The 23144-nt window shown below is 37.2% G+C and overlaps 1 protein-coding gene across 1 annotated transcript; it reads right to left on the reverse strand.

Moving 5' to 3' along the window:
* Positions 1 to 1852: 1852 nt before the first annotated feature.
* On the reverse strand, positions 1853 to 21428 carry LOC140136039 (sialate O-acetylesterase-like). The gene is made up of 10 exons (XM_072157741.1): positions 21300 to 21428; positions 17527 to 17673; positions 15932 to 16122; positions 15215 to 15359; positions 13192 to 13405; positions 11270 to 11415; positions 7324 to 7454; positions 5183 to 5343; positions 2981 to 3188; positions 1853 to 2196 (listed from the first exon to the last, which is right to left on the reverse strand). Exons 1-10 carry the CDS (start codon positions 21412 to 21414, stop codon positions 1969 to 1971), a joined length of 1686 nt encoding a protein of 561 aa, XP_072013842.1. The 5' UTR covers positions 21415 to 21428; the 3' UTR covers positions 1853 to 1968.
* Between the last annotated feature and the right edge of the window lie 1716 nt (positions 21429 to 23144).

The following is a 23144-nucleotide window of genomic DNA, read 5'->3' on the forward strand; positions in this document are numbered from 1 at the left end:
CCGGAAAAATTCGGCAAAAATCAGATTTTTTTCTCCAAATGCCATGAAAAAAGTCGGGAATAAAACCACTCGTGAGCTTTGAGACAAACCATTATTTTTTTTTGGCCTTACATGTATATGCACACATACATTATCTAATTGAGTACCGAGTTGTGCCACTAACCTGAGACTACCGTAGTATATACTAGTCTCAGCCACTACCTGTGCATATTACATAACCCTGCTGGGATTTGTGCAAGATGTTAAAAGGTCAACCCTAATTCATATTCACCCTAATTAGCACCCCAGTCAGTTACTTTCAGGGGGGGGGGGTGCTTATTTAAGATTATTAATTGAACATCAAAATTGGGAAATTGCACACACATATTTAAAAATACAGTGTATCTGATGTCAAAATCATAATTCTAATCTGTAAGTTTGAGATGATGATTTTAATTAGAAATTTTACAGAATTTAATTTGTACAGCTGCATTGAACAGGGGCTGCTTAATTAGATAGCTGTCATTTGAAAACAATAAAAGCAGCGCTTATTGGGGAAGAGCGCTAATTAGGTTGAATACGTTATACTCTAGATAAAGTTTACGAAAATACAGGTCGGTGATCATTCAAAATGACTAAAAAATAAATACACCAGTGACTATTCTTATATATACAGATATGGCCATGCAATTTTAAAAACTGCTGTGCATCACAAAATATCTTGATACAAAATGCAATCATATTATACCCAACAATACTTAAAGTCATAATGTACGATCTTATAATATGAATTTGGTTAATTTTTTCAAACCTGATTTTTTTGGCATATTTGTAATGTTTACACATGTCACAACTTGCACCTACATGGAATCAGCCAAATTTCTTGTGTTTGTAGGTAAACAGAGCAAAGTTGGACATAAAGTCATAATTCAAAGAATTATGACTTTATGTCCTCCCATAGAACTGTGTGTTAAACGGCAAAAATAACAAGCAGTGTTTCTTTCACTTTACCTTGTTATTTCAGCTCAAAATTAACAGAAACCATTCCTGATAATTATTACTAGTATTATTTCAGCATTTTGAGTATATAATGACAAATTTAAAATTTGAAGGAAATTTGAAGGTACATTAAGCCTTTCATAATTCTATTGATTATAAAATATATTTTACTGGTTCAGTTAGAGTTGTTCTGTACACAAATATTTGCTTCAATCAATCTTATTTTATTTCTGAATCAACTTTTCCTATTAGGCAAAAAAAAAAAAGTTTGTTTCCTGTAGCGCGCGCATTACGTTTTTGACGGCTTATTTTGTGCATTAGAATTTTTTTTTCACTTGAAAAAAACACAAAAAAACCCAAAAATGGAAAAATCACAACAAAATAATATAAAACACTACTGGAGTAAACATTTACACATTACACAACAAACGAGCATGGTGAAAAACTATTGGAGAAAATATCACACATTTTTTAATACCTTTTTTAATCTGCAGGTTAAAAGGGGATCATAGATATTCCTGAATATGCAGAAATATAATTTTTTGTGTGTGTGTGTGTCGGAGACCCACTGTAAATTCCCATTCTAATAATTTGCAGCAAAAAAGGTATTTTTTGTCATTTGAAGACATGGATCTGAAAAAACAAAACAAAAAGGCATTTCACATTTGACTTTTTTGACCTGCTACAGGAAAGAAACATTTTTTTTGGCCTTATAAGGCAAAAAAAAAAAAATTAATTAATAGCTCAAACATGTCTGGCCTGTACTATGGCCTGGCCTGTCAATATTAATGTTCTACATCTAAAGAGAATTTCCAGCCTGACATTAGTGGACTACTTGTGCTGATCTAAACTTGGTCTCTCCTACCAGGGGCGGCTCTTTTGAATGTCTACCCTCCTGGCCCAAAATAATTACCCACCACATTGGGTATGTACGAGCATGATGGGGGAGTAGGTCTGCCAGGTCATGCCAACATTCTTACTACACCGATTTTACAGTGGCAACCAAAATGGTGGTGCTGGTAAGAAGCCACCTTGGTTATACACTGTACATTTCTTGTAAGTACAGGCATAGTCCCTCCATAGATAGCGGATAGCAACAGGCTTGTATCCTAGGCAGGTATAGGTCATCCTTAAGGAATGCAGACCAGTCACAGCTGTCACAGTAGTACCAATCCAAGTATCATTGTCTTGGCATGATGTTGATTTAGAGCAACATACCTGAAAAAAAAAAGCAAATTCAATAAAAGCTGTGAATGAATGTTAACCTTCAGTCTTTTGTTTTTTCTTTTAACGTATTACAACAATTTGCAATTATTGAAAAGTCTCCAGCTAGTTTTAAGTGGAGTCTATCTATTGATGCCATGAGAGGCCACAGACCAAAAACAAGAAAAATCACTAAAAAAGCTGAAAAACAGCCTAAAACACCAAATATGGTCTAATAATAAAAGAAAACACATACATTTTGGTAACAAAAAGAGGAAATCAGCTGAAAAGAGGAATTCGCACACCCCTTGTTTCACACAAGACAATATGGCAGACCACATAAAATCTTTTCAAATCTCGACTTGCAAAACCTTTTGTTTTAATTTTTGTAATATTATGCAGCTTTGTAGCCTCTGTAAGCAAGTTTGATAACATTTTTGGTATTATTTACTCATACTCAGTACTGCTTATAACTATCACATACACGTAGGGATATGTGTATATTCAGCATTCGAAATAAGCCCTATCGCAGTGCAATTTACACTCCAAAATTTGAATGTTGCGATACAACTTTAAAAGTGTGGTTCAAAATTGCGATACTACATTGTACTGACTTTATCTGTAGATTGTCCGAGACTGCACTTCAAGTTGCTCTGCATCAGATGAAATTGCACAACTTTCAAATGAGGTGCAAAAGTTCACCCCAAGGTAAAAAAAAATAATTTGAAGACTATGTATTCCTTGTACAAATTACCACATCTAGGCATATGTGTAAATTCATTATCAAATAAAACATTACCTCAAATGTGTTGGTGAGGGGTCCTACTAGATGTACATATCCACTGCCTGCATTATCATAGTGCACATCAATGGTCCCTTCCTGACTGTCCACGGTAAATTTAGTTGGGAATGGTCCTTGGTATATCAGTCCTTTCTCTTGGTATGCTACGACCCTGGCAGCTTGGACGAGACGAGCTGCTACATCTTGTTTATATCGAGGATGGATTCTGTTAAAACAAAATAGGATAAGTCTTGGTGACCAATGACATTTGTATTAAATTAGGATACCAATCTGATGCAATCCACTATACAGTCGGAGGGCCATCATGCGCGTTTTCCGTTAAAGGTCAAATTATTAACGGACGCGACCTTGGCAAAAATGACCGTCGCACTCTTGGGTATGCTTTTTTACTTTTCCCATGGAAAATTTCGATTTGAAATGTATCGTATTATGTGTAGCCAATCATCTTGGGCAATTAACAAATAAGTTTTATTACAAAATATCTTCACAATTCTCTACTTGATTTCCATTTTGTCTACTTTTGTCGTTAGAATTCGTGATTTTTTGCGTTTGCTTTACCTTCAAATTTATTTTCGTTGCTAAGGACTTCTAACCCGGATATTTTCTGTCTTAACGCTTTAATCATTCTAATTTTTAGCCAGACAAGTAATTTCAACCTTTATCTATCGATTAGTCTTTGTCCCAAATTTTGAACTTAAAATTCTAAATTGTTATAATAGTTTAAATTGGTTACCCAGATTAGGCCCATCGACGAAATTTAAGTAAACAACTTCATAACAATACCGCGTGACTTGACACCATGAACGAGTACACGCGCGTGACTTTGTTGCGCAAAAGCGCGCCATTCATCTGCGTTCAGTGAAATACGCAGCGCAGTTTAACACTGCTCGCATGAACCTTCTCAATGCTGTTGTCGCATGTTACTGGTATTTTTCCGTCTTGTAAAATACCCTTTTCATCCCGGCAGGTTTTTGTCTTAACCAACCAAAAATCTTGATTTTTTAATATGAGGATAATAGGCCATGTTTCTAATCATATGCAAATTCCTGATTTATGAACTCACACCATTTTTAAAATAACGCAGTTTTTCTTACTCTTTTATCTCAATTCATGACAAAAATTTGTGTTTATGTGCCCATATCATATTCCTTGCAAAGTTACGGTATTTTTTGTGAACATATATGGAATGTTGAAAGCCTTTCTTGTAGTTATATATAAAATATATCTAGTATTAGGAGTTGTAGAGAGAAATTTGGAAGCTTTTAAAACTGCAACTCAAATCAAGCAAATTTAAATTTTCGTTGTGTGCGTATTCATAGCGTACAGTTTAATAATAGCGCGTCAAAGTTGACTGGCCCTCCAACTGTATACGACAAACATAAGAATTAAACCCAAGACTTACAGATTGAATCTAAGGGACAGTTCACAAACACTAGTTGGGGGGGGGGGCTGCAAAGGTCTTCCCTTTTTGCATCAGTCCCCCTAACAAGTGTCTGTGAATGGTCCCTAATGCTTCAATATGTTCACTCTGTGTGTGGGCTTACATGTACATGTAGTAGTCAAAGCATCAGTTGAGAGATCCAAAGGTCGATCACCCTGGATAGCTCTAGATGTGTTACCCAAATGCTGAAAGAACTTGCTGTTATTAAGGAGAAAATCAGACGTCTACACATCTCTAGCAAGCGAGACAATGTCACCTGTCCCTGCCCATCAGAAATCTCCTGCAGCCTGTCCAGCGTCTCTCACAGCGCCAACATCTGAATGCTTTTTCCAAATTATCAACCCACAAGTAACATATACATAATATACATGTCCTGTAAAAAATTGCCCCGACCAGCTATCTGGCAACTCCCTTTGTTCACCAGGACACTTGTGCCTGGCCGAAGTTTCGTCTGCGTTATCTCCTAAATTTCAGCTGTTAATGCCTTGATATGCTCGACATAAAAAAAAAGAAGAAAAAAATTTAAACAGATTGGAATGTCTTGCCAGAACCCATCACATCACACCTCACAAAAACAGAAGCCTTCAAATTGGCATTACAAGATCACTTTGAGTCTTGGCCAATACAACTACCAAGTACAAGGTCACCCATTATAGCGAAGTATACATGGGTTGTTTTTTCTACATTTATATGTAGTGTGACCCTGAGTGGCAACCACTCAAGGAAAGATACAATTTGTACAATAATAATATACTTACGGGCCAAAGGGTGACTCTAGATCTGAGAGATCTAATGCTACAGCCATGAAGACATTAGGCATTCCAGCATTAGGTACATAGCCTACATCGTCTGTCTGATGCCATCTGGTTATGGGATAGTTGCTGATCTCCCCAATCTGTGGCAAATTTGATGTACATAACTACAGGAAGAATATATAATGTAGATCTGCTGGTTATTGAATCTTGGAACAAACCATTTTATATCGCTGCCATTTGCAACATTTCAATAAATGTACTTACTTTTAACCAATAACACTAGAAAATCACCCAACTACATGTAAGGGTGATATCTTAGTGGCCATCAGGAAAGCTTAGTGGCCACCAGGAAAGTATATACAGAACATCAACACTTTACAATGAGCATGATGAGGGGATTGTGCTCATTGAGGGGATTGACAGAGCTTCATCTTTTTCACTGTGTTTTTGATATGATATGATATTTTGTAGTAATAATGTGTTTTGTATATGTATGAGCACTCATGAGTGTAATTTCCCTTGTGTATTAATAAAGTTTTACTTGACTTGACTTCACAAACAATGGGTGTTTTACAAAAGGCAGCTATTACATTCTACTGCACTTATGATAGTGTTGCACTCTGCCGACGATATGATTTTTTTAAAACATCATACATATTTTTACTTCTACTGCCTTACATTTATATTGAAAAGAACATATGTGACGAGTCACATTGAAAGGATCTTCTTGTCGGTTGCTACATTTTGTACATTCATTTCTTTTTGCACATTGCAAGGGGAAAAAATATAAATAATCATCAGATCATCATAATTGGCAGTCAATTCAAAGTTTCAAACCATCCCCAATTCAATGAGGGTTCGAGAATGTTCTCCCATTGTGAATGGTTGGCTAATCAGCGTACCTATACAAATTGCAATGCTTTGTTGTCCATCACTTGAGCATGGTTTATCCAAAGCAAACAAATTTTTTTTAAAGACATCTTATCCTATTAAACAATACGATTATAGAAAGGTTAAACTTAAAGGTTTTGACTGGCACTGCCAAAGTTAGATATATGAACAGCTAGCAGCTTGTTTCCAAACCATGTTAAGTCCACAACGTTTGTGATACAATCACAATTACTTTGACAAGTTTGACATTAGCAACAATGAATGTGTTTGTGGACTTACCATGGTTTGGAAACAAGCTTTTCATATGTAAGAACCGCGCAAGAGACACCTTTCGTTGTGACTCATCACATATCAACTGCTTGGAGCGCAAGCATGTTAAGTGCTTTTTCATATCAGTCTCATAGTATTTCAGTCACTTGTACACACTGCTCTGCAGATGTATTAGGCTATTCCATTTAAAATCCACACTACCCCTGTGGAAGATTTTGGAAATATCTGCCACAGGGAGAGTATGAATTTCAAATGGAATGGGTGCATTAGGTAGCTCCATTTAAATTTCATACACCCTCTGAGAAAGATTCAACTTGAATCTTCCCCTGAGGGAGAGTGAGTTTGAAATGGAGCTGCTAATGTGTTAATTCCATTTGAAATTCATGCTCCCCATGTGGAAGATATTTCCAAAATCTTCCACAGATTTTAAATGGAATAGCCCTTGGGTTATAGGCCTTTAAAGATGACATACCCATAAAAAAATTTGGAATTCTTAATTTCATGGTATTTGACTGTGGCACTGAGTGGACTTTCAAATCCTTGAAAGTACTTATTAAAAAGAGGTTTATTTAATCAATAAATAACAGTTGAACTATGATAATCCCTATTCAATCCTGTTTAAGGCAGGAAACTAATTGGCCCATTACTCAGAATATCAATTTGGCAAAAATATCAAGGTATCATTTTACAAAATTATCCATATCTTGAAAAGTATTGATGCTATTTATATAATTTTGGTATCATTTTAAAGCTTAGTGTCTAGTGCTTACATTTTTATTTAAATCATGAAATGACAAAAATGCGACTTGTTCTTGGTTTTGTCAGAATGGGTCACAAATGTTGGTACTAAAATATCATTTTCACCAAAAATGGAGATGAGACGGTGTTGCTTTGAGCCCTCAATATGTACTTTGCAGCAATCTCATCTGCAAAGCTCAATAATCACACCAACTCAGCAGCTTTTCTTTTTTCTATCCAATTACCTGTACAAATCCAACAGGGAAGTATGGGTCTGTCTGCTGAGCTGAGCCTGCATACCACTTATATCTCCAGTCACTTATCATAGCTTGAAAAAGACATCTATATTTTTCTGGAGCTATAGTGTTGGCTTCACCTACAATGAACAACATTATCACAAGAAGAATAATCTAAACTTTTAAATTTCTCAACTTTTGAGTTATTGAATTGTGTATTATTTTATTTTTAAGTTTGAAGGTTTTTTCTTACTCCTAACAAACACACTACGGTACTATACAAGGCGGTTCTCCCCGGGGGTGCCACTCATATACCATTGCATGTTGTCATCACTGACCAGACACTTTTATTTTTCACCCAAAACACTGACATGCCCAAGGGCTGAAAGGTAACCCTTACCACTGACCTGCTATGAAAAAAGGATACCCAAATCACTGACCACAGCCATGGTGCAAACAAAGGTACCCATATCACTGACCTTACATGTCCCAATGACCCTTTTCACTGACGAAGGTAGAAAGCAATATTTACCTAGTGTATTTCCAATCCCTTTACATACAATTTCTGTTATAATATGAAATAGCCTGGAATATCATCCTTATAACACAAAATTGTGGTCATACACAACAAACAAGCTGCAATCATTTCATTGGTATCCAATTAGTACAAGTACATCCTGGGAAGATCATACACCAACAGGTTATTTGTTATTTTCCCCGTTTAACTTCGGTTTTGCGCGGGTGACAAACAGCGATGGCAAATGTCACTTCACGATTTCCAAAAGGCATGGTTCCTGTCATATCTGGTTCAGCAGTCAAAGCGTATGTCGTAATCCATTCCGATTACACAGTATCTGTACCTTGTACAAAATTAAGTAGTCTCTACGCCCGTCTCTCACGCAGCCCGCTCGGCAGCATGCACAAACATCACCGAGTTTTAATCATGGTACAAGACCGGGCACAAGACTAATATATTACACTTACAGACCCGGAAGTAAGAAGTTGTTTACAATCAGGAACGAAAACAGCGGCTGACGTCAAATGCTGGACTTTGATTTTCATGAACCCAAAACGCCGACATATCTATTGTAAAAAGGTACCCTTTTTCCAGAAAACACCAAAATTGAGACCCTTTTTCGCGTCCTGCTGGACGTGGCCTATGCTTAAAAAGATACCCTTTTACCGCGAAATTTTGGTCGGTGATGACTTCATTGACGGTTCAACTGGCACCCCCGGGCGGTTCTCGAACCACGAGTCTCGCCTGCTTTTGTGACCGCCTGCTTTTGCGATAACTGTTGGTAGAGAGGTAAATGAATTTGGCGGTTATCGGCTGGGCACGATTATCTGGCCGATGGTAACTGTACCCACCAAGTTTCATGCCCATGCAACAGTTTTTACTAATATGACCTCAGATGACCCCTGGTGGCCCTGAAATGACCTTCTAAAATTTTGGCTCTAAATGTTGACTGTACCCCTCGTGCTAAGTTTCATGCCCATATGACAGTTTTTACTAATTTGACCTCAGATGACCCCTGGTGGCCTCGAAATGACCTTCCAAAAATTTGGCTTTAAATGTTGACTGTACCCATCAAGTTTCATGCCCATACGAGTTTTTACTAATTTGTCCTCAGATGACCCCTGGTGACTCCGAAATTACCTTCCAAATATTTGGTTTTAAATGTTGACTGTACCCACCAAGTTTCATGTCCATCCAACAGTTTTTACTAATTTGACCTCAGATGACCCCGAAATGACCTTCCAAAAATTTGGCTTGAAATGTTGACTGTACCCACCAAGTTTCATGTCCATACAACAGTTCTTACTAATTTGACCTCAGATGACCCCTGGTGACCCCAAAATGACCGTCCAAAAATTTGGCTTTAAATGATGACTGTACCCACCAAGTTTCATGCCCATACGACAGTTTTTACTAATTTGACCTCAGATGACCCCTGGTGACCCCAAAATGAACTTCCAAAAATTTGCCTTGAAATGTTGACTGTACCCATCAAGTTTCATGCCCATACGAGTTTTAATAACTTGACCTCAGATGACCCTGAGTGACCTCGGATGACCCTGTAATGACCTTCCAAAAATTTGGCAAAACCAAAGAACTATTTCATCAAAGTAATAAATCAAAACAGAAAGATGCTTCCTTTACGAGTTATCACTCATTGAACGTGCTACTTTGCTATACTTTACATGGAAAGCGACTATCTTAAAGTCGTCATATTTCCTTAATTACATGACCGATCAAGCTGTTATTGGGATATGTGATGCACAGTTGAAAATTAATTATTAAAAGATTTGTTGACCTCAGTTGACCTTTGACCTTGTATGTGACCTTTGACCTCACGAAATTGGATAAAGTATGTTGCGCTGAAAAATCAAATTTGGCAATACCAAAGAACTATTTCATCAAATAAATCAAAACAGAAAGATGCTTCCTTTACCAGTTATCACTCATTGAAAGTGCTACTTTGCTATACTTTACAAAGAAAGCGACTATCTTAAAGTCGTCATATTTCCTTAATTACATGACCGATCAAGCTGTTATTGGGAAATGTGATGCACAGTTGAAAATGTATGTGACCTTTAACCTCATGAAAATCTAATCAGGTCGAGTACCTCTGGCCACGCAACTCCCCACCAAGTTACGTCACTGTACCCCATACGGATCTCCAGATAATCTGTTCACAAGGTATTTTGCTTATTACGCATATATTATGCAAATTAGGTACTTAATTACCATATTTTACGCTCAAAATCTAATCAGGTCGAGAACCTCTGGCCCCCTTCTCCTCCCGCCACGTCACTGTACCCCATACGGATCTCCAGATAAGCTGTTCACAAGGGTTTTTTGCTTGATACGCATCAAATACGCATAAATTATGCAAATTAGGTACTTAATTAGCATATTTTGCGCTGAAAATCTAATCAGGTCGAGAACATCTGGCCACGCTACTCCCCACCAAGTTACGTCACTGTACCCCATACGGATCTCCAGAAGCTGTTCACAAGGGTTTTTTGCTTGATACGCATCAAATACGCATAAATTATGCTAATTAGGTACTTAATTAGCATATGTTGCGCTGAAAATCTAATCAGGTCGAGAACATCTGGCCACGCTACTCCCCACCAAGTTACGTTATTGTACCCCATACGGATCTCCAGATAATCTGTTCACAAGGTATTTTGCTTATTACGCATAAATTATGCAAATTAGGTACTTAATTACCATATTTTGCGCTCAAAATCTAATCAGGTCGACACCCTTTGGTCATGCTACCCCCTATAAAGTTTCATCATCATAGCCCTTACGGTTCTCAAGATAACGCGTTCACAAGCTTTTTCCGAACACACACACCCCCACCACCCCCACACGGACACCCCCACACCATAGTGATTACTAAGTCTCTCCCTGAACATTCAGGCGAGACAAAAAGTGGATATGATTGGGCCACATTTATTTTTAATTTGCAATTTTTGTGTAAAAATGTAGAACACCCTACCTCCTTACCCACATATTTAATGAACATTTACAGAAGCCTTTACACTTAATTGAAGGATCATTCACACACACACTATCTATTCCTGACAGCAACCACAGACATTGTGTATCGCTATCAAACTGAAGATGTCCGAATCAAATATTCTGCAACCCAAGGACCACATGTATAACTGTGCATGATACACACCAAATGTGGTCTGTATTTTTCATGCTCAATAGCAGAGATATATTGCCATGCAAATGCGATCTTCCACGCACCAAGGACAGTGCTGGTTTGCCAGTAGGTCCATGGTTTAAATGGGAAAAGTCATGAAGATGTCCTTGTTTGCAAGCAAAAACCAAAGCACCCCACCCCCACACACACACAAACTGAGGAACCTTTCTATGGAAAATAAATTAAATATAATTAAGAAAAATTTCACAATTGAGTAGGCACTCACTCACCTTGGTACCATATAGCACCTTTGATGGTCATATTGAGAAATGGATGAATCATGGCATTCCATAAAACACTGTCCTCATGTGGACCTCCAAATTTAGAATATGTTCCTTCTCTGGCTTGAGATTCTTTTGGTGATTTAGAAGTGAAGCTGTCAACAAAAGGTAACATACCTTTAGTAACCATGATACACAAGCTACAGTTATATCAGTTTGTCGTCTGCATTACATACATGTACTGTCGTATCTCAAACGGCTGCCTTGTGTGATTTTTATTTTCATTGTCACATTTTATATTGGTATTTGATATTTGAGCATGCTTCTCTCTTCGATGAATGGACATGAGGTAGTAATATTGAGATAAATACCTAAAAATTAATATACAAAGTTAATTTTACAGTGTATTTCATGCCAATAATAAACAAAATCACAAAAGGCAGCCTTTTGAGATACAACTCTTTGTGCAGCAAAGAGCAATATATCTGCTTAGAAACATCAGTCGCTTTTACTGTCTGTTTGGTTTAGTCTGTCTGCTCAGGTGCACAGTAACTTTTCATCACTTATTCCAGTGCACTTTTATGTTGTTTACTTGATTCTTGTCATCTTTGCAGGTTTTACACTTTTGTGTGCAGGCCTCCAAATAAGAAGAAAAATATAAGGGTCCTCCGGACCCTTGACCTTGAAATTTCAAGGGTCCTCACCAATTTTCAAGGGTCCGACCCCGGACCTTTGCTTTTATTAGCTACGGCTACAGTATGTAGATTGTAGAAAATTGAATACCCGGGTTGAAAACTTGATGGGAAACTAAATAAAAGGAAAGTGTACCCAGGGAGCTGGACGTATAATGTGAACCAGATCTTCCAGTGGAACAACAAAACTAGATATAGAATTTCCTACTTTTTGCCTGGTTCAAATTTTACGGGTCACGTGGACCCGTACCGTAGGACCTACTTTCACGGGTATTTGATGCAAGGACGCGCCTTATTTCGAGCGTTGTTTGTGTGCTTTTGAATTTTTAATTTTTGGCTATCAAACTTTCCTACTTCTGTGCCTACATTTGTTGTTTCTTGTCCCCTTGTATTTTGTGTGTTTGATGTTGCTTTTTTTGGCAGGTTTTACACTTATGTGGGCTTTGTAATTAGTAAATATTGGCTATGCAACTGGACATTTTTCATGAAAAATATTGCTACAATTCATAACAATTCATAATAACAAATCTATTGTAATACTCAGAGATTTCAAGTATGTACCGTACTCGTTCTATTAACCACCCAGGGCGCAAAACAAAATCATTTTGTGTGAGCGCTTATTTTTTAGAAATGTTTAGGCCAACGAGACGTAAAAAAGGCCCAAAATATTCATCTATCAATATCAGTGTGTCATGTTTCAGAACATGATTCAGATTTGCATGGGCAGTTAATAAACTAATATCAGTTTGCTTGTTTTTAAGTCACTGGGTAGGCACTTATAGGAGCATGGGTGGTTAATGGGACGAATACGATAATTCAATTTTACCATAAAAAAAAAAAAAAAATATTGTTGTGTTACCCTCAAGTGGATAAATATTTGATTTTTTTTTAACTTTCAGTTTTTAAAAAAAAACCTCAAATATTAAATAACACTTCTTCAATTAGGGGACATTTCTCAATTTTGACTTCTGGATACTTAGGGATGTAGATAATCAATTTTAAGACTAGACTTTCAATAAAATATTAATTTTAAGGGAAATCATTGATTGAACAAATCTGTAAAAATCATCATTCAAAAAAAAAAGAGACCCTGATTTTTCAGGATTTAGGGCCGTTCGATTGAGGGCAACACAACAATTTTGGGGGAGGGGGGGCTAATAACAGACACTGAAAAGGGCATTTAAAACTTGACTATTGTGACCAAAACTCAGTATTTTAACCCTTATCCTGTGATCTCACCTGCTTTTTGTAAGATTAGCCTTTTTATTTTTAGCAGCAGGCACACATGTATCAATCACATCTGGTGAGGACCAGGCTTCTACAGGAGTGCCACCCCAGTTAGTGGAGATCATTCCCATTGGGACATTGTATATGTCGTATAAGTCTCGTCCGTAGAACCAGCACACAGCAGAAAAATACAAGAAACCCTGCTTTACGTTGGCTCCTAGCGAATCTGTGGTACATAAAAAAAGACAAAGTTAGGAATGATTTCAAAATCCTTCATCACATCGATCGTGTGTAAAAAAAAGCGCAGCGATTTATAATGCGCTACGCACAGGCACAATACCTGGACGTTGATCCACAAGCCTCAGCACACTTTACAGTGTACTAAGAGGTGATGCGGGGGAGTGTTCATGGTTTATGAACGAGTGGCCTGTTTGGGACTTTAATAAATAAATAATAATAAATTTTCGATTTATATTAGGCAAACAAAGTCCATGCAACATTCAAGACATATCTTTGTGACACAGGCCACAAATATCTGATTTTTTATGAGGCTATTTATTCCATTTTATCCAGAAAATCACACCCATTCATTAAGTTTTACTCAAAAGCGGCTATTTTATGAAATATGGGGTAAATTGCTGGCCCCGTTGCCCTGCATTTTTGAGCCCTGCTCTGACATCAATTTTGGTTAAATATAAGGTGGTACCCCTTGATAAATTTGTGACTATTGTATTTTTCTCAAAAAATAATAACACACTGGTAATAAAAGTTATGTATATTATACGTTATTTATGATAAGAAAAGAGGTACCGCTAGCATGTACCTCATTTCTTAACATATATAACGAACCACTTGTTTTGAATCATTGAAATTTCAATGAAATAACAATAGACATAACTTTTGTTACCCGTGTGTATGAGAAAAATGCAAAATTAGTCACAAAATCAGGGGATGTAAGGTGTATATGTAACACCTTAACACATTTGTGATAACACAATTTCTGGGGCCACTTATCAAAATCAAAGACAGTTTTATATTTTCAACATTCAAGCAGTCATCGAGGCCCCTTTGGTAGAGAAGTAAGGCAAGGCATACGACTGTGAAGAACTTGTTAGGAAATTTTGAAACCAAGTCCTCGCTTAGGGTATGTAAAATCCTCATTATTGGCCAATATGACAATTTTTTGAGTCCTTTGAAGGGTAATTTTTAAAAGTCAATTCATGCAGATACAACATTTATACATGAGTGCCCCTTCCGGCCCACCATAATAAGTTTTATACTGTCATAACGATTTGGTTGTCAAATTGGCAAGAAAATTATCTTGGTATCTGGGTGCATTTAAAATGCTCAGTACCGTATTGTTTGTAATAAACGCCCCCCCTCTAATATTTCTGTGAAAAATTGACAAAAATTCCATGCTATAAATTAAAAATATAAAAAACTGGCATCAGTGGGTCAGTCTTATCAGGGACGATCGGTAAATTGCATGGACAAAACCTGTTATGACTCACACTTCCATCCATTCCATTGCCTAATTATGGTAGAATTTCACTAGATTCTTGCTTGATGATGTACTTACGGGTATAATTTTGATGCATTTACCACGAAAATGATATTTTCCATGGGCGTCGCCATTAGTATAGCCGTAAATCCATCTTTTCTACAGGAGCACCATCGGGAAATTTAACACGATTTTTGAAGTTTTTTCACTGACAATTCACCTTCAATAAACGCCCCTTTTGGAAAAATGCAACGCCCCCAGGGCGTTTATTACAAACAATACGGTATATGAACACATTTACATGTTCCTTACATTTCAAAGAGTTGAAAGATTAATATGATCCCAATATTAATTATTGAATATGAGATTAATAACTTTGCATCGGTAATATGTCGGGCATTGTGAAAATATAAACATTTTGCTTTGGATCTCGGAATATCATCAGGATATTCCTCGGATCCAAAGGCAAATGTTTAGATTTTCCACAATGCCCTCCAATATAACTGATGCACAGTTATTAAACTCTAACTATACCTGGATCTGGTTTTGCCCATGGATGATATAATGATGTCGAGTTCATATCATAGTACGGTGTATACGACTCTGCTTGTTTGACTGATAACACCCTCACGTTGGGATAATTGACAGATGCAGCCAATTCTGCTGTTGCATTCATTGCCTGAAATAGTATGCAAATATATGTAAATCAGGTTAGACTTTATAAAAGTTAACCCCCTAAGCACTACCTGCCGATCTAACATTGTCTCTGATTGGTCAATTACATGATATCTTCATTTTAATCCCCAATCAGAATGGAGTTTTACAAATAATTCACCCCCATTTTTTGCATGGAGAAATTATTCTAACAATGTTGCTGATTGGTCCAATGAAAACTCCTTTTTGACCAATAGGCAGGTAGTTCTCATGGGGTTATGCACATTATGCACAATGAGCTAGGTAGGTCTACATGTAAATGTAGTGTATAAATCTACAATACACTTCATCAGAAATGCATGGGGATCAAAAAGAGTATTTCCTTGATCTAAGGAAAAAGCAGGATCTATGGTGGCAATTAAAGGATGACTCTGGCAATCACAACAATATGCCTTAATATGTAAGAAAAACAATTATCAAGCACAAATCATGTGGTTTTAAACAAACTCAGATTGACCATAAAAACGAATAGTAAAAACAGCAGGCTCTCAACACGCGATATTCAAAATTTAACAACAGTTATTAATTGAAACTGACCTCCTTGACATCAAACGCCATGTTACTCTGGCCACTACAAATCCATACATCACCAAACAAGATATCTTGGAGTTGAATACTGGATCTGTTGCCCTGTCCATCAAAACAAGAGATGTCAATTGTGAATGGCCCACCAGCTGTTTGAGGTGGCAACACTACCTGCCACACACCAACATCAGGTCCAAATGCACCTACATACATATAAAAAAAAAAATTCAAATTATCACCTACCGTAACCACTCGAGTATAAACTCACACCCCCCCCCCCACATGTAGATGGCAGATTTCACTTCAAATATGGGCTTATAACCGGGGAGGGGTTAGTTGATTAGTTCTTGAATTTACAAATAAGAACAATAATCCCCATTTGTATTTGCCTGATGTTATGTATCAGTAATTTCTATCATCTATGTCAATGTTTTTTAATTATAAGTATGGAATGTTAGTTATCAACCGATATTCTTTTATATTTGTTCTTAAATGTATGGAATGTAAATTTCAACTGATATTCTTTTATATTTGTTCTTAAATGTGAGAGCAAAGCATTGATTTGATTTAAGAACTTAGCCAAAATTACCACAGGCTTTTACCTGAGTGCACCCTTGTTCCAGAAATGTTTTGAAAAATAGGGGGTGGGCTTATTAGCCAAAGGTGGGCTTACACCATATGGTTACAGTATTATTTTCAGTATGATATCTTCACCGTAATTACATTAGATTCCTTGCCCTATAATATACATAACTTTTGTTACCAGTGTGTAGTTATTATTGAGAAAAATGCAAAATTAGTCACAAAATTTATCAGGGGGTGTAGTACCACCTTTTAAAGGGCATCAATCCAAAGTTGATCATGTGGTGACATGATACATGTAGAAGTTTTAAATATGGCTGGGAAGAGGCCATCGCACTTGAGAAAGTGACCTGTGTCAGACGGACACAGCGCACAATTTCTTATTAACGTTCACTGATCCAGGAATGAAATTTTGTAAACACCAATGTTAGGGAGTACAGCTTTTAAGGTCTACTGAGCTCAGCCATGCTATGCTGTCTTCGATAATGGTTCATGTACGCCATAGCGTTCGATAGGAACAAGCAAACAGTATACGAGTTTGCTGATATCTATGGGAGCAGTCAGTATTTAAAGCAACAGAATTATAAACGCGGTCGATGGTTGAACCATAATCAATTTCCTTTGTGTTCAGTAAGTACATAACGACCCACTCATCAACTACTCAAGTGGTCATTAAATAAGCATGTTTGGGCCGGGGGCGTGTCTGCAGTCAATAGAAAGTCTAGAACAATACTCCTTACTCCTTATATATTACATAAAGTGGTGCAATTAGGTTTAAAGGGGTTGTTAATTCAAGCATGGTCGTAAAATAGATTTGATCGATATTTGGTCAACACGTGGTATCTGAGCCGTGTGTAAAATTGAGCGGAGCCTGACAGAGTTTGCTACAGGCAATTATGGGTTTGGGTTTTGATAAAAGCCAGGTTCCTCTTCGATACAATGCATTATCGAAGAAAGCTGTACTCCCTTAGAAGTTCAATATTTGTCTGCTACTGTCATCATGTCATGACTGTGTGACTTATTACCTGGTATTCCTTTTGATATATGGCTGACGCCTTTGAAAGTGACATTAACAGTTAACCCGGGGTCAGTGTAACCCCATAACACTGCTCCATGGGGCTCACGCTGCAACACCATATGATCGCCATAGATATAAGCTGTTTTACATGTGGCTGAAATTAAACAAAAATGGTACATATTAATGTAGATCCAACCGCGATTGTATATCGCGTATTTCAAACTACAACCCGAATGTACGACCTTGGATACAATGCTAGCCAATAACGAGTGCGTTGGCATGGTTGGATTCACTTCTACAGTCGCACATGCTGGCATACATCGCGCAGTGTACGCAAAAAATTGTCACGCTATTGAAAGCTGCGTTCATTCAATTGGAATTCCCACTATTAAGGCCTATAATGAAATTATTAGTTTCCCGTCACCCGCCGGCATCACCTCTTCAATTTGACCAAAACATCATATTTTCATTAAAAAAATCAATTATCTGAAAATTGAGATGGAAATAATCAAAACTGAAACTCTGAAAATGTCTGACATCCCCTGCTGATAATAATCAGCAGTTTTTCTATTACATGTAGTTGTAGGGGACAGGGGTAGAGGATGTGGTAAATAATGGACATTTAAGGATTACCTCATCATGTTTCTAGTGATTACAAAAATTGCACATTTCTTTTCATTTTAATAAAAACAAATTCAAATCTTTTCTCAATCTGTTGCAAAATGTCTGTAGGGCCTAATGATGATCTAAGCATTAATACCTGTTTTGAGATGGTCTTTCATCAACAATATAGGTAATAGCCATATACGGTAAGTGAAAGTTTTGACAATAAAGAAATTTTCCAAAATAATGAATTTAATGAAATAATGACCTCATATTTCACTGAAAAAAATGTGACGGGAAACTAATCATTTCATTTCATTATAGCCTTACATATCCCTTACACTAATAAACAGAACACAGTTCTGTAAGGTCACTGTCAAGTTTATCATCCTCGGTTTTGAATTGAGAATCTTAGGAACCCCCCCCCCCCCTCTAGACTCCCTAGACTATAGAAAAATTATTTCATTTGTGTACATCATGGAACATACTCTGCGTGGCTGTGTGTAGTAAGTAAGCTTTTGTACGCAGATAACCTCACATTGATGCGTAGAGTACCCTGTATGAGTACACTGTACGCTCGTGTGATTAATCGCAGAGTAACAAGCGTAGTTGACTGTTCCACGATGTACACAAATTAAATAATTTTTCTTTAGCACTTAGCAATGAGTGTGCGGTACTGTACACTAGCTTCCAGAGAAGTATGGCAGTCTTCACTTTTGCTCCGATTGATGCGCGAGTCATATATTTGGGTCAAGTGAAGTATTAGACAACATATTTATGTAGGTTTCCTTGACCAATATTTTCTTTTAAATTTCTATGTAAATATGTATTGTGTTTGGGCCCGGTCTAGGTGATTTTTGGCTGACTAGCAAATGTGTTAACCAAGGTTTGCGTCTCATACCTAAAGAGTAGGCCTACACTCTCTCAAAATGTAAACAAATGGTGTTCTTCTCTATACAAACTGTAGCAGGACCCCGGGAGCAGGACTACTTTGAATGCAATATTTTGAATAAGTTTTTAAAACTGTGGACATGATCATGTCATGAGTTGACTTACTTGGGAACTCTAGCTTAGAAATTGCACATGATAGTTCGCATTCGAAAATTCGATGCTAGAGTGCTTTGCTATTGTTTTTCAGTTGGGCAGCGGTGCATTTTTTTGCACCGGAGGTTATTTATTCTGTTTATGTTGAAATCTGGATGAAAATTATTTCGATGAGTCAACTGTACGTATCTTTTGTCGAGCAAGATTTGCCTATTTTGGGCAGGCTAAAATTTTGCTGAAGTGTAATTTTAGCAACATTTTTGATGCAATGGCTGTCGTGATCAGCTGTGACCCTGTCCGACCCTGAGACTGTGTTTACCTCTGAACTTCCATTGCTTTGCGCGGTGTCATGCCTCAGCGAATCCAACCAGATTTTGAATTCAATGGTTTCTAGCTTAGAATGTGAAGCTATCGGTGCAGTGAGGAAATTCTTGGCTTGGCTAGACTTCTCGAGCAAGAGTCATGCGAGTATGACTATATGAGTTGACTAGACCGAATAATCAGTCCCCAATACAAAATTCACTTGCTGACATTAACCTGTATATGGGGACTGAATGGGTTTTAACGGCAATTTGAATGGAAAAAATGTCACTTTTGAGTTGCACTAGTACTCACTTTGATATATAACACACTCCAAATTGTTGCTTGCATTAACAGAAAAGGTTTACTGTACAATCGACGTCAAAAACCATTCTACATTCCTTGCACAAAAGGTATGTTTAAGCTTTCGTTTGGCACCGACTTCCTCCGCATGTCCCTGTTTATTTGTATATTTAAAATGGCTGACCGAAGAGGTCAATCATAGATCAATGATCGGATTGATCGCATGCATAATGCATATTGATCAGTCCATTTCTCAAATAGGGGTGTTTTGATCACATTGATGGGCGTGCTGATAATTTCATCAGGCGGTGATGGAAGCGATATCGCCAATTTTGAGGTCGCCATTGGATTAACACATAATCATGAAATCTTCATAAACAATTCTAAATTTGTTAAAGTAAAATTATCTTACTCTAAAACCGTCGGGGTACGACCGTGTACCACACTGCAAGTATGTTAATTTTCCATTTGTAATTGCTAACCGTGTATTGTGAATGGGGCTGTCAGCCCTGTATCTCCGCCAGCCTCGTACTTCACGTGTTGCGCTTCCTATGCCGCCTGGCCACGCGGTTGGTATTTCCCTTAAGAAATAATGGAATGACCCTTATCAATTTGCAGATAACACGGGTCATACGGGGTCATAACCGGGTCAACCATGATGAATTTTGACAGCTAAAACATCACAGTGTGATTATGATATTGTCGAAGAAAGTTTGGGCCAAAAAATTCACTTTTTCAGTGCACATCGAGAAGTTTCAAGTATTGCAGAAGAGTGAGAAGTAAGTTGTTATACCTATAGGTTCACATAGGGAATTATAGGGAATTATATAACATCAGAAATAGCATGTAAAGTGTAAAATGTCGAATGTAAAATGAGAAGGTCAAAATCGACCTCTTCGCCGATTAGGAAAGTAGCAGCGTTAGTACGGCACTATGATATAGGTATCCTAGGTGAATTCAAATTTGCCATCAAATTGCATCGTTTTATATATCAAATTAAAGCCCTTGAGTAAACTAAGCCAAAACTGAAAACCTTTTTTTTCATAGCACTTTCCGTAGCAAAGTTACATCTTGTCAAAGATTGACTTTCATCAAAAAGATTCAGCTAGCAAAATTCCCCAAAACGGCATGTCGGGGGTGTTTCTAGATCTTAGTCTCATGGCGATGGCAGCTTTTTTTAATGGAACTGCTATCAAAATCCCTCTATAATTCCATTTGCGACTTGATTATCACCATAAAAAATCATATATTTGGGTCAAGTGAAGTATAGAAAACATATTTATGTAGGTTTCCTTCACCCACCTATTCTCGAAAAAATTCAAATTTCTATGTAAATATGCATTGTGTTGGGGCCCCGGTCTCGGCGAATTCGCTGACTAGTAAATGTGTTAACTAAGGTTTGCCTAGGTTACCTACACTATGAGTTGACATGATTATGATATTGATAAGCTTACTTATAATAGTTACAATTTTTTATCGTGATTATTTTCAGTGACAGTGAGTGCATTTCTCAAGTACTTTCAAACTTACGTGGATTACATACAACTGCATGCATAAAACACCAGATGCACATGAAAGTGAATATCAAAAATGTTTTGCAAATCATTTTCGACACGAAATTCTGCGCTGCTCGGATCCACGACATTGGTCACGTGAACGAGTCACGGTCATATGACTATTTAATTGCCAACGAGCTGTACATACCAACTATTTCCTGATTGGCTGATTGGAAACAAACTTTTTTTTATATAGCTACGCCTATTAAATAGTATTTGGGTGTGGCTAATTAAAAAAATATATTCAGGAGTATTTCGTGATCCTAGCATCCTCTTTTTATGACACTAATGACTTTTCAGTAGATATCCACGAAAAAGGCTTATTCCCAAAATTGTTGATTCCGATTTTGCGTTTGCGGGTTATGCACTGCTCCACAGACAATGTTTGGTAACGAAATTCATATTTCACGGTAGGCCTATCTTTGCTTATTAGCTGAGATCTGTTTCCCTCTACATTATCTTCTACCTCACTCCCCCCTCCTTTTCTTCCTCTTTCCTCTCCCACTTTCCATCTCCCTCTCCTTTCTTTTTCTTCTCCTTTCCTCTTTTTCCCTCTCTTTCTTTTTTTTTCTTCTCACGGCATTATTTCCTCAATTTTGACTCTCATTTTCTAGGAGCGGTGCTCCCCGCTCCCGCACAATTTGCAGCCCTGGTTCTTTAGCTGAGATCTGTTTCCCTCTACATTATCTTCTACCTCATTCCCCCCTCCTTTTCTTCCTCTTTCCTCTCCCCCTTTTCCCTCTCCCTCCTTTTTCTTCTCCTTTCCTCTTTTTCCCTCTCTTTCTTTTTTTCTTCTCAAGGCATTATTTCCTCAATTTTGACTCTCATTTCCAGCACAATTTGCATCCCTGCTTTGCTAAACGAATTAAAGACCCATTCAGTGATCCAAGCGCAACTGTAAAAAAATTAAAATTGTTTATAAATTGTTTAAAAGTGAAGGACGAGTCATTAGAATTGTCATTTGGTATATTTGAAATGACAAATTTGGCAAAAAACGAAGAAAACAGCAGTACTGACGAAGTTGAAGCCCCATTCAAATACATGTAGCTAATTTAGATACTGTCAGTTCTAAATTACAGATTCGTGTAAAATGTCTTATTTTGTCTTAAATACACGGCTTTCGACTCGCAGGCTATATGTTACCACATCTATGACAATAACCATGGTACCAAAATCTGAATTTTGATGATTTTTACGATCGTCCGGATGAGCAAATCACTGAATGGGCCTTTAATCTGCAAGAAATATTTTGTACATAAACATTATGTAGCCAGAGGTTTCCAGTGATATAAAAATCTCAACTTTTTGGAGAAAAGTGGGGGATGATGCTGTGGATCACGAAATGCCCTTTTAAAAGGGTTTTTGGGAAAAAATGTAGGGCCCCCCTCCTCCCTACATCTTCAATACGAAAGGTTATCATTTTCAAATGATGGATGGTTTTTCCTCACAGCTACACAATTATAATTCTAAGTACATAGATATCATTAGATTGATAAAGTTTACTTCAAAAATATCAAAAATGTGAAAAATATCAACTTTTAATAATTTGCTATAAAATTTGTAATAATTATTACTAGGGGAGTTAGAAGCACCTCCTTTGCACCCCAGAACCAAACCAAACCAACTTTTGTAAGTGCCTGAGGTGACCCCAAAACATTAGCAGGATGTTCCCAAAAATATAAACTGGCCCCAACGATTGGGTCACTTTTGACATTCTCGCAATATCAAGCTAGCTTGCATCACGTAAAATCGACTTTCATTACATGTAGCAATTGCACTTTTGCTTTCAGAAAAAATTGAAGGGTCTTGGCGAAAATGT

Source organism: Amphiura filiformis, chromosome 16 (genome assembly GCF_039555335.1).
Source record: "Amphiura filiformis chromosome 16, Afil_fr2py, whole genome shotgun sequence".
NCBI classification, from domain to species: Eukaryota; Metazoa; Echinodermata; class Ophiuroidea; order Amphilepidida; family Amphiuridae; genus Amphiura; species Amphiura filiformis.

What these genes read in the sequence shown, in the direction of transcription:
- LOC140136039 (XM_072157741.1), bottom strand. Translation starts at nt 21,414, where the DNA reads ATGTCGTGGATCCGAGCAGCGCAGAATTTCGTGTCGAAAATGATTTGC. An exon ending in TGCAGTTGTATGTAATCCAC is followed by an intron (nt 17,674 to 21,299) that starts GTAAGTTTGAAA and finishes GTTTAATTTCAG; the next exon opens with CCACATGTAAAACAGCTTAT. An exon ending in ATGGGCAAAACCAGATCCAG is followed by an intron (nt 13,406 to 15,214) that starts GTATAGTTAGAG and finishes TATGTACCACAG; the next exon opens with ATTCGCTAGGAGCCAACGTA.